The sequence below is a fragment of the Gaeumannomyces tritici genome, assembly GCF_000145635.1.
Source record: "Gaeumannomyces tritici R3-111a-1 unplaced genomic scaffold supercont2.3, whole genome shotgun sequence".
Classification (NCBI taxonomy): Eukaryota; Fungi; Ascomycota; class Sordariomycetes; order Magnaporthales; family Magnaporthaceae; genus Gaeumannomyces; species Gaeumannomyces tritici.
The window spans coordinates 357,365-368,195 of NW_008804547.1; the positions used below are offsets into that span (position 1 = coordinate 357,365).

The 10,831-nt window shown below is 59.8% G+C and overlaps 5 protein-coding genes across 5 annotated transcripts; 2 read left to right on the forward strand and 3 right to left on the reverse strand.

Moving 5' to 3' along the window:
* The first annotated feature begins 410 nt into the window (after nt 1–410).
* Nucleotides 411–2,140, forward strand: GGTG_05203 (CDP-diacylglycerol-serine O-phosphatidyltransferase). The gene is made up of 3 exons (XM_009223002.1): nt 411–761; nt 862–1,169; nt 1,256–2,140. Exons 1-3 carry the CDS (start codon nt 698–700, stop codon nt 1,622–1,624), a joined length of 741 nt encoding a protein of 246 aa, XP_009221266.1. The 5' UTR covers nt 411–697; the 3' UTR covers nt 1,625–2,140.
* Nucleotides 2,005–5,073, reverse strand: GGTG_05204 (threonyl-tRNA synthetase). Its single transcript, XM_009223003.1, has 4 exons — nt 3,178–5,073; nt 2,600–3,121; nt 2,461–2,515; nt 2,005–2,391 (listed from the first exon to the last, which is right to left on the reverse strand). The coding sequence occupies exons 1-4, from the start codon at nt 4,837–4,839 to the stop codon at nt 2,195–2,197; spliced, it is 2,436 nt and encodes an 811-aa protein (XP_009221267.1). The 5' UTR covers nt 4,840–5,073; the 3' UTR covers nt 2,005–2,194.
* Nucleotides 5,074–5,294: 221 nt separating this feature from the next.
* GGTG_05205 (F-box domain-containing protein) lies at nt 5,295–7,788 on the forward strand. The gene is made up of 2 exons (XM_009223004.1): nt 5,295–7,268; nt 7,341–7,788. The coding sequence occupies exons 1-2, from the start codon at nt 5,548–5,550 to the stop codon at nt 7,510–7,512; spliced, it is 1,893 nt and encodes a 630-aa protein (XP_009221268.1). The 5' UTR covers nt 5,295–5,547; the 3' UTR covers nt 7,513–7,788.
* GGTG_05206 (hypothetical protein) lies at nt 7,768–8,790 on the reverse strand (the record flags this gene model as incomplete). The annotated part of the gene is made up of 1 exon (XM_009223005.1): nt 7,768–8,790. One exon carries the CDS (start codon nt 8,788–8,790, stop codon nt 7,768–7,770), a length of 1,023 nt encoding a protein of 340 aa, XP_009221269.1.
* Nucleotides 8,791–9,655: 865 nt separating this feature from the next.
* On the reverse strand, nt 9,656–10,313 carry GGTG_05207 (60S ribosomal protein L36; the record flags this gene model as incomplete). The annotated part of the gene is made up of 5 exons (XM_009223006.1): nt 9,656–9,736; nt 9,807–9,888; nt 9,951–10,051; nt 10,170–10,187; nt 10,266–10,313. The coding sequence occupies 5 exons, from the start codon at nt 10,311–10,313 to the stop codon at nt 9,656–9,658; spliced, it is 330 nt and encodes a 109-aa protein (XP_009221270.1).
* Nucleotides 10,314–10,831: the final 518 nt, after the last annotated feature.

Below are 10,831 nucleotides of genomic sequence, written 5' to 3' on the forward strand. Positions count from 1 at the left end.
GCTTTTAGACGAGACGATTCGCATGGCTTTAGATTCTGCCGTAAAAGATGGCTTTGTCGTTTTGCTTGTGGTTCACTTCCGGTCGTATCTTGGAAATATAGGTAGTTTTCAACGAATGGTAAACGCCCACCCATCCCATGCTCAGTTGTTGCTGAATACCGTATGCAGCATGCAGCTCTCCAAATCCTCTCCAAATGCCACCCCCACGTTATTGGAGGCTCCCAGCTTGGACGGCAGTCAAGCACACCATTCTAGGCTCCAGCTGGATGGATCGACCCCGCCAAACAACCCAGAGCGTCACGTGTATTGTAGCGCTAGCCTCTGTTGGGTCTAGACGGTCGTACTAGGGAAGGGGTCATGACGGCATCAGGCCTGGGACCCCTGTCGGTTCCCTGCTTGTGATGCGAAAAGCTTCGACTCCGCTTGACCGCCTGCGACCACGCCGTGGCGACCCGACGCTCAGCAGATTAAATCCACCAAATAAAGAAGCAACAAAGCCCACGCAGCAACACCGCCGACACCACCACACCACCCCCGTCGTCATCACCACCGTTGTCGCCCTGCTACCCTACCTGGTCTTGCTTTTCTCTTCTCCATCTTTGGCTGTTTAAATCACCAGCAACCTGTCTTGGCTCCAACTTTCAACCATACCCCCGAAGCACAGACAAGGCCCTTCTCCCCCGCCCACCTACCCACCATGTCGAAGAGGACAAGCGCCAACGGCGGCGGCGGCTCTCGGGATGCCTCTAGCGACCCGACAGGTATGGCTTGATCTGTTGCCCGGGGGCAAACAAACCCCGTCATTTTAGCCTCAAGCCTACTACCGTTAGCTAACAAAAACACTCCTCTCACAACCCCCAGGCCAAGACAAACAAAAGGCGCTCCTGACGTCGTCGTCGTCTTCCCCCGGCGGCACCCCGCGCTTCTCGCTCGTACGGGCCATGCACCTGGCGGACCTGATCACGGAGCTCAACGGGCTGTGCGGCGTGCTGTCCATCTTCTCGTCGATGCGCTACTGCCTCGGCGACCCGGCCGAGCACGCAAACATCTACGCCGCCCTCGGCTTCCTGCCTTTCGGGCTCTTCTTCGACTTTATGGACGGCAAGGTCGCGCGCTGGCGCAAGAAGAGCAGCATGATGGGGCAGGAGCTCGACTCGCTCGCCGACCTGGTATGTTTTGCCTCCGCATCTTTTTGACATGACAACAAGGCGATGGCCGCTGACATGTTGCCGCCCCCTTTCACCCCCCCTGACAGATCACCTTTGGCGTCGCCCCCGCCGTCGTCGCCTTCGCCATCGGCATGCGCACGCCGCTCGACCACCTCGCCCTCGCCTTCTTCGTCCTCTGCGGCCTGACGCGCCTGGCCCGCTTCAACGTGACGGCGGCTGAGATACCAAAGGACGGCACCGGCAAGGCCGCCTACTTCGAGGGCACCCCCATCCCCACCAGCCTCGGCCTCGACGCCCTCATGGCCTACTGGGTCCGCGCCGGCGCCGTCCACGCCGCCATCCCCGGCGGCGTCTGGCTCGCCGGCACCGCCTTCGAGTTCCACCCCGTCGTCGCAATCTTTGTCGTGCACGGCTGCCTCATGACGAGCAAGACCATCCACATCCCCAAGCCCTAAGTGGCGGATATGGCTGGTTTGTGTGTACCCCACCCTCTGGGGAAAGCTATCGCCTTTTTTTCTCATCTTTTTCGTGTCATGTTTTGAGCTTGGTGTTTGCTGGTCGTCATGCCGCCGTCGTCCCAACTTGTCCCTCTTTCTCCCCTTTCCCTAGCTACGTGACTTTGAGCAATCAGCGACCAGAATACCAAAGTTTCCCCGACACGACCTCTCTGGTTATTGGAACTAAAGTGCCCTCTGGGGGCTAGGGGGTTTAGAGCACATAATAGGAGCTTCGTCCTGGGTTTCTTTTTCTGATTCATTGTCTTCGATACTGTGCGCATTTGTGACTTTGCGGGCGACGAGAAGTGGATGCCGCCTTTCCAACCATCACAAACAAACGACAAACAAGGGTTGTTTGTGTAAACTACAGTAAACAACCAATCATGATTTAATGTCACTTTCTACTTAATAAGGCTCCCGATTCATCTGTGGATTTGACGACATTTCTTGTTTCTATATTTTGTTCTCCGTCTTTTCTAGGCACCTCTTGTCACACCCAGCCATCACAGCACGAAGTTACGTATACACTCAGGAGGCGGTAGGCTTCGTCGCTTCCGGCTTGGCGGGTGCAGGGAATGGGTTGTAGGTCCCCCTCTCGTCCCTCAGCTTGGTGAGCTTCTCGATGGCCTCGTCTAGCGCTATGGGCTGGCCACGGTCTTGGGTAGCCGGATCGTCGCGGTTGCGGACGTTGACTTGTCTACCGTTCATCTCCTCGGCTCCCACGACTGCAACATAACTTGATTAGCACTGCGATCTCCATATCCGGATGCTACCATAGACACAAGGAGACTTACCGAAAATGAAGTTGTACTGCGCTAGCTGTCCCGTGCGAATCTTCTTCTGCAGCGTCTATACAGGCCAAACCTTGTCAGTTGAGGTCAAGACGCAAAGGGGCGGCTTCTTGGCGCAAAGAGGGGTTCTCGGGGTTCTCACGTTTCCAGAAGTGTCGACATCAATGTGCATCTTGGCCTTCTTGAAGATGCCCCTGACCTCCTCGGCGTAGTCGTAGAAACCCTTGCCGACGGGCACCACGAGAATCTGGCGGGGAGACAGCCACATTGGCCACTTTCCGGCAAAGTGCTCGCACAAGATACCCGTGAACCGCTCGATGGATCCGGCCATGGCACGATGGATCATGACGGGGCGTGCGCAGCCTGGAGTGAGCTTCTTGATGACCTTCTCCTTCTTACTCTCGCCTTCGGCACCGGCAGCAGCCGCCTCTCCTGCCTTGGCCGCTGCGTTGGACGAGTCGATAACGGCCTGAGGGTCCTTGACCTTGACCTTGGGCGCCTGTGGCGCGGTCGACTTGGCTTCCTCAGCCTTGGCCTTGGTCTCGGCCGTGTCCTCGCCTGCCATGTACTCCAGGCCAAAGTTCTGAGGCTGCACAAAGTCGAGCTGGATCGTGGCGCATTGCCACTCGCGGTTGAGACAGTCCATGATAGCAATGTCGATTTTCTACCTGTTTGTTAGCCAGCTGTTCCGTTTAACTATTGTTAGCGGCCGAGACTCACCGGTCCGTAGAAGGCACCGTCGCCCTCGTTCAGCTCCCAAGGGACGCCGCCCTCGGATGTAGAGAAAATGTCGAGCGCCTCGCGGAGGGAATCCTCGGCCTTGTTCCAGGTATCCAGGGCGCCCATGTACTTTTCGGGGCGGGTGGATAGGCGTAACTTGAAAGTGAGACCCATGACGCTGTACATTTTCCTCAGGAAGTCGAACAGGTCGAGAATCTCGTCCTTGATCTGGTCCTCACGGCAGAAGATGTGGGAGTCGTCTTGTTGGAAGCGGCGCACTCGTGTCAGGCCCGAGAGCGCACCCGAGGCCTCGTTGCGGTGGAGGACACCAAAGTCGGCAACGCGCCACGGCAGCTCACGGTGCGAGCGCTCGCGGTGGGCAAACATGAGGGCGTGTCCGGGGCAATTCATGGGCTTGAGGCCAAAGGTCTCCTTATCCTGTTGGATAACGAACATGTCGTCCTTGTAGAACTCCCAATGGCCCGACTGCTTCCACAGGTCGGCGTTGTAGATGTTGGGGGTGATGACCTCCTCGTAGTTCTTGTCCCAGTAGATATCGCGGATAAATGCCAGCAGGGTGTTGTAGATCCTGGTTCCGTGGGGCAGCCACATGGCGGAGCCGGGGCTGTAGTCGTGGAAGAAAAAGAGCTCCTGCTGCTTGCCAATCAGGCGGTGATCACGCTTGGCAGCCTCTTCCAAGAACTTCTTGTACTCGGTGAGCTCCTTTTTGGTGGGGAAGCTGACACCGTAGATGCGCTGAAGCGAGTCGTTGTCCTTGTCGCCAAGAAAGTAGCTGGCAGAGTTCTTCATAATAGCGAAGGCCTCGATCCTGCCTGTGTCGGGGACGTGGGGCCCCCTGCAGAGGTCGATAAGGGGACCGTTGCGATACACGGTGGTTTTGGTGCCATCGGCGATCTTGTCCTTGATGATATGCTGCTTGTACTTGTTGTACTTGAACATCTCCAGCAGGTCCTCCTTGCTCAGCACAAGGCGCTCGAACTTTTGCTTCTCCTTGACGATCTTGGACACGATGGTCTCGAGGGGCTTCCAGTCGGTGGCCTGGACAGCACCTCCATCGGGCAGCGCCATCTCGTAGTAGAAGCCATTGTCGACCGGGGGGCCGATACACAGGCTGCAGCCGAAACGGCGCTCGGTGGCCTCGCCAAGGATGTGTGCGCTGGAGTGCCAGAAGACAAACTTGCCCTGGGGGTCGGTGAAATCGAGCAGCTCCAGCTTGCAGCTCCTTTCGAGTGGACGCTCCAGGTCCCACAGCTGCTCCTTGTCGCCATCCAACCTCGCGACCACGGTGCGCTTGAAGAGGCTGGTGGAGATGCCCTTGGCGATATCGGCAGGGGTAGTCTGCCAAGCGACGCCCGGCTTGACGCTGCCGTCGGGCATGGTGATGGTAATGGGGTCGCGCGGCTTCTGGGCGACCTCGGCATCATACTCCTTCTTCAGGCGGTCGAAGAGCTCGACGCGGTCCTGCAGGAACGACGGCGGGGGGTTGAGCTCGAGAGGGCCGGCGTCGGCGGCGGCAGCAGCGGCGCCCTTCTTCTCCTTCTTGGCGGCACCCTTCTTGCCCTCCTTGGGCTGGCCGGCGCCAACGACGACCTTCTTGACGCCCTCAGCGAGGGCGTCGATGGCCTCCTTGGCTGGCTCCATGGTGGGCGCGTGTGGTTGGCAGACGGGCGGTTGACGTCGTGGAGGCCCAAGACGGGAGGAAGTCTTACAGAGTCCCAATGAAAAAGAGACGGGTGTCGGCCAGGCTTTGATATATGGATCCGAGCCCAGCAGGCGGTGACTCAATGGCAGGCTACGGTTCTGCTGTGCTGTGCATCCGTAAATGGTGGGCTGTTCGCTTGGGCTGTTCGCTATCGAGATCTCCAGCTACCCCGCCAAAACGGCTGCAGCGTGTTTATTTGCTGCCATTGACCGCCCGCGCCACTCGACTTGTAGCCGGTACTTGGCCCAGCCACCCAGCCCCTCCAGCTCGGAAGTATCCGGTACGCACGAAAACGCGGTGGGTCCGACTAGGAAGGCCTCGATGATGATCATTGCTCCAGGGATCCGGCCGGCACGCGGAAAAGGGGATTAGCCCAGCACGGCCCAGTGGGTCACAGCACTGCTAAATTGCGCTCTTCTGCATGCCGCGCAGACATAAAAAGAGGAGCGATTCCGTCGCAATCGCAAGGCAGGTGCAGCCAAGATGCGACGATCCTGGCACACACTTTGAGTGCATGCATGGAAGCCCTCCTGCCTTCCAAGTTCTACCTACCACCTGCCACCTGATCGGGAGGTGCTAATTGTTCAGAGTCTGTTCGCTCGCCAGCGCCTTGTCTGCCTGCGCCTAACCTAGCACCCAAGGTAGCGATGGAGGTGTCGCGCGCGCCTGTTCGGCGGCCACGGCGCCAGACCTCGGGTGCAGCCAGGGGTCCCAGCCTGCACTGCGCTGTGCCCGACGAGATCATGGTTCGGATTCTATACTACGTGTCGCCTGAAGAGAACCTCTCTAGCTTCCAGCTCATCTCGCGAAGGCACTCACGGCTGGCCAACGAGCCCCTGCTCTGGAAACACCACTGTCGCACCAGCTTCAGGCACTGGGACCCCCGACATGACTTCCCGCTGAAGCTGGCCCTCCCCGCGCCCGTCGTAGATTGGAAGCGGCTGTGGATGCTGCGTCGCGGCCAGAACGCGCGCGTGCTGCGCCTGCTGGACGACATTCTGGCCACCAAGCTGGGCCGGGTGGACAAGTTTGGGCAGATCTGCCTGCTGGAATACGACGCCAAGGACATCCTCCTGGAGCAGTGCAGGACGCCCGACGATGCCGAAGATGTGCTGGCTAGGAGATACTACGCCGGCGCTGCTCTGGAAAGCATCCACCGCGGCGTCGCCATCAAGGAGTGGGCCAAGTTCCAGTCGCCACACGCCGGCCCGCCACGCTTGGACCGCGCCCTCGCCGCCTTCGATATGTTTACGCTGCGCGAGCACAGTGGAGACATAGACGACACCGAGGCGCTCCTCGACAGCCTCGCCCGCGACTTCCTGGCCGCCCACCCCGGCTTCGAGGGCCTGAGCACGCGTCGCAAGGCGCTGTTGCTGCTCCAATGGGTTAGGTCCGAGAACCTCACTGGCATGGACAACCCCGACACCAACTACCGCAATATCCAGAACTGCCTGCTAGGCCACGCGCTGCGCGACAAGAACCATCCGTCTCTGCCGCTGGTGTCTAGCGCCATCTACGCGAGCCTGGCCGAGAGGGTCGGCATGCGCGCCGCCTGCTGTTCCTTCCCGGCCCACGTTCACGTCGGCGTCTTTGCGCCCTCGGGCGAGACGCTGGATGGAGTGCGCCCCCAAGACCCGCCGCGGCACGAGCCCGACATGATGTACCTCGACCCATATGGGGCCGACCACGAGATCCACATCGAGGAGCTACGCATGCGGCTCGAGGAGTACAGCAGCGGTTGGCACGAGCCCGGCCGCCGCGAGGTCTTCCTGAAAGCCTCACCAAGCTCGGTCCTGATCGTCCGCGCGGCACACAACATTCAGGTGTCGTGCGTGCGGCTACAACAAGCGCGCGACGATCCGCCCAACAGCGGCTCCCATGGCGCCGACAACTCGCCCAACATGGAGTCGATGCTGTACGCCGTGCTCTGGGTTAGCCTCCTGTTGACGCCGACGGCGCAGCGACTGTGGGACAACAACCTGGAGCATTTCCTGAACCGCTTCCGCAGGTACTTTTCCGAGGACGCCTGGCTGCTGCGCAAGTACCTGGCCCCTCTCTACGACAACTTCCTCATGATCCACAACCTCCGGGGCTCGCAGCGGTCCGGCTGGGAGGACGTGCACCTTGCGCTCCAGATGGAGCAGAAGGTGGACGAGCGCCCCCTCGTTGTGCAGCGTCGCGACACGTGGGTGACGCAGCACCGCGTGCGCTACCACGTCGGCCAGGTCTTTATACACAAGCGCTTCCACATCCAAGGCATTATCACGGGCTGGAATGCCGATAGCGCCGAAAGCAATTTCCAGAACGTTGCTGACCGGGCGCCGACGGACGATGATCTGTGGATACCTCCTGTCTATTACACCTGCCTGTAAGCATACAACTGAGCGTTTGGTGTACACGCGCTGCTAGCTCTCTGACTTTGCTAACCCCATTTCGCCAGGAGGTGTGACGTGGACAGGATAATCGTGGCCGAGGCCAACATCGATCTCATAACCGACCCCGAAGACGTACCCGCCAATCTGATGCGCGCCGCGGGCAAGTTTTTCAGGCGGTTCAACAGAGACACGTGCACGTTTGAGTCCAACGTTAGGGAGTCGTTCCCAGACGACTGAGTGAGGCAAACAGGACCCAGTTGAATGAACGTACGAGGATGCCGGAATACGATACCCCCCCTTCTTTAATGTCTGTAATAGCACGGTCGAAAAACAGGCGACTATAGGTGCTCAACTCCACTCATTACTAGCTCTAGCTGACTCGTCCCCGTCTATCCCGCATTTGTCTCGTGTCTATGTGTGTGCGTCTGTGCCACATGGCAGTGACATACCTAGTCTAAATGCTATGCTCCAACATTTTTCTGTTTCGCTGACCTATGCCGCCGCCTCCATGGCCTCGGCGCTCGCCGAAGCCCGCAACTCCCGGCCCTGGCCCATTTCGCGCATGATCCACTCATAGACGGCCCACTGGGCGGCGTTGACGACGAAGGCGCGGACGCTGCACACCGTCAGGCCCCGGAAGAAGACGCGAACCCCTCCCTCGCGGTATGCCTCCCGCGCCACCTCGACGGCGCCCAGCCGGCGGCTGCGGTCTGGCGCGTCCGAAGCCGACGGCAGGAGCGGGCTCCCCTCTGACGCCGCTGCTACCGCCGCCCCCAGCGCGCCGACCTGTTGCGCCTGCACGCGCGTCTTGATGGTGTCGAGCGGGAAGATGCTGGCCCACGTCACGACTCCCGCCACGCTGCCGCACAGCAGCACGCGCGCCGCCTCCCCACCACCACCACCACCACCTCTACCGCCCCCGCCGTCCCCGTCCCAGCGCCGCATCCAGCGCGAGCACAGCTCGTACGACCAAAAGTAGAAGCCGTACCCGACGCCGTCCCGCAGCGCCGTCACGGCCCCGCCGAGGTAGAAGCCGCGCACGCCGCCCTCGCGGCGCCAGACGTGCCTCGCGACTGCCCAACTGCTGCTGCTCGACGACGACGACGACGACGGCTGCGCCAGCTGCGCGCGGCACTTGACCAGCTCCGTCGGCGTGCTGACGGCCCACGTGGCCAGCCCGCCCGCGGCGCCGGCCGCCCACGTCGTCCACAGGTTCGACCCGGTCGTGCTGCTGGCGCCGCCGCCGTTGAGGAGCGCCTCGGCGCGGTTGTACGACACAAATAGCAGCGCGTTGAGCGCCCCGTACCCCAGCACCGGCGCCGCCGTGCCGGCCGCCAGCGCGCGGAGGGTGGCCCACGGGCGAGCGGGGGTTTGTGACGCCGGTGCTAGTGGTGGTGTGGCGGTGGTGGTGATGGTGGTGGTGGCCTGCAGGCGCACCTTGATGACGTCGAGCGGGTTGCCGATCAGGATGCCGGCGGCGCCGCTGATGTAGCCGGCCCAAAAGTCGGCCGACATAATGACTCTAGCGCGGGCTGTTGTGGTTGGACGGGCCGGACGGGGGTGGGCGGTGATGATTGGGTGGGGGGGTTTTCGCGCTCGGCCTGCAGCAGCAACAGCAGCTGCTGTCCATCAGGGTTGCCTCACTCTTTCTCTCAGATTGGTCCTGGAGGTGGACAAATGGTACATGGTTGCCAAACAGCTGCCATCCAGGAACTTACCCAGAAGAGATCTGGGAACGGAAAAACCAAAGACTGTGTATGAAAGGTGGGTATCTTGCTTCTCTCGCCCGTCCAACGCACCTACCACGAGTCAAAAAGACGCGGGGCCAAGACTGCCCTTTTTATGCGCCGTTTTTCTGCCCTCTGACCCGCTGAGCTGACGGGGCCTCGGCTGTGGAATGCCGCGTGAGATTGTTCGCTTCATAGCCGACCCGGTATTAGATCCATCCCGTCACATGCCACTGGCACCGTGGCACCGACAAAAGAGTTCGTCCAGTGATAGCTAGCGTCTTGCTATAATCGAAGTTGCCCACCTGGTTGTGCAAACCAAATTGGAAAGCGCAGATGGACGCAGACAGACGCAAGAACCATGCAAGATATAAAAAGTCACACCTCAGATCAGGCTTGGCAGGCACAACAGTACTGATGGAAAAAGAACCCTGTTGATTTCCACGCCGGTACGCCCCATTGGTACAACATCAAAAGTCAATGCCCAAAATGCTGGTGATTCCAGATTGATCCTAGCCTAAACCGTGCCGGACCTGTGGTGCGGCCCAAACGCCGCGTCTTTTGATTCCTCCCACGATTCCATTTTTTTTCCGTCATGGGCCATCAACTCGGTATTTTTTTGGCGAAAAAGGAAAGAATACAACCGGAGCTGCTTAGTGACCAGCGCGGCGGGCCTCGGCGATGACGCCCTGGAGCTGGTCGACCTTGGCCTTGGCGCGGCCGAAGGTGCCGAGCTGGGAAGAGAGGAGAATGTTAGTGATCCAGCCGTGTCGCATCCGCCAGGCATTGTTGCTGTTGACTTACCCGCTTCTTGGCGAGCTTGCGGGCACGCTTGTCCTTGCCGTTCCTTAGCAGCTCGATAACACGGCGCTCGTAGGGGGCAAGACTGCGGAGAGTTAGCGAAAGAACCACGGCAGCATGTTCAAAATCAAGGGCGCAGAAACATACCCGGCGACCTCCTTGACCAGCTCGCGGACGAAAGCGGTGCGCTTGCTCAGGTGGCCCTTGGTCCGGCCGACGCGGGGCTTGATGACCCTGGGGGTGGTTTTCTTTTTGGTGCAAAACAGTTCCGAAAGGTCAGTGCGATGTCCATCAGCTGCAGCGAGCCCTGTCGTCGGCCGAGGGCTGGCGCAGAGATCCTCCACGAGGTGAGATCATCGGACTTACGAAGCCGCGGTTGATGCCCTGGGGAGGGAGGAAAAGTCAGCTTGGATCGTCCTAATCGCGCCAGATTCGAACAGCGGCAGGACAGCGTCTACTTACGACAGCCAGGCCGGTGCGGGGGGCCTCGCCCTTCTTGGTGGGAGCCATTGCTGCTGAGGGTTGTGGTGGTTAGTGAGGGCGATGGTGTCGTCGTCGTTTTGCGCTGGAAAAAGAAAAGAAAAAAGCGAGGAAATCCAGAGTTTGGTGCACGCAAAATGGAAAAAGGTTGTGGGTGGAATTCTGGGTGGGCCTGGCCGTGGGGGACGCTGCGCAGTCATGTGATCCGTAATTGGCTGCGTTCTTTGGCAGCGTCTGTGGCTCAGTTGACGCCCGCCACAGAAGCCAGCCTGCACCTTCTGCCGCTTGACATGCATCATTCATCATTACAGCATCAGCGGTTGCACTCAACAATTGCCTACAGGCTGGCTGGAGATATGATTGTCTACGCTTTGTTATTGTTTAATTAAACGCACCAAGTTATCCAAAGCCGCCTAGCTGGGCAATTGACTTCCCGTCTGGCACTACCTATGCATCATAAATCTGAAAGTGACTCGTCTCAGCGGAACTTGAGAATGGCCTCAAATCGTAAGCTGAGGTCGATGACGCTGGAGAGAAATGCCGTGCCG

Coding starts and splice junctions, on each gene's coding strand:
- GGTG_05203 (XM_009223002.1), top strand. CDS start 698: ATGTCGAAGAGGACAAGCGCCAACGGCGGCGGCGGCTCTCGGGATGCC. Junction 762..861: donor TGCCTCTAGCGACCCGACAG/GTATGGCTTGAT, acceptor CACAACCCCCAG/GCCAAGACAAACAAAAGGCG. Junction 1,170..1,255: donor TCGACTCGCTCGCCGACCTG/GTATGTTTTGCC, acceptor CCCCCCTGACAG/ATCACCTTTGGCGTCGCCCC.
- GGTG_05204 (XM_009223003.1), bottom strand. CDS start 4,839: ATGGAGCCAGCCAAGGAGGCCATCGACGCCCTCGCTGAGGGCGTCAAG. Junction 3,122..3,177: donor ACGGTGCCTTCTACGGACCG/GTGAGTCTCGGC, acceptor ACAAACAGGTAG/AAAATCGACATTGCTATCAT. Junction 2,392..2,460: donor GCAGTACAACTTCATTTTCG/GTAAGTCTCCTT, acceptor GTTATGTTGCAG/TCGTGGGAGCCGAGGAGATG.
- GGTG_05205 (XM_009223004.1), top strand. CDS start 5,548: ATGGAGGTGTCGCGCGCGCCTGTTCGGCGGCCACGGCGCCAGACCTCG. Junction 7,269..7,340: donor CCTGTCTATTACACCTGCCT/GTAAGCATACAA, acceptor CCATTTCGCCAG/GAGGTGTGACGTGGACAGGA.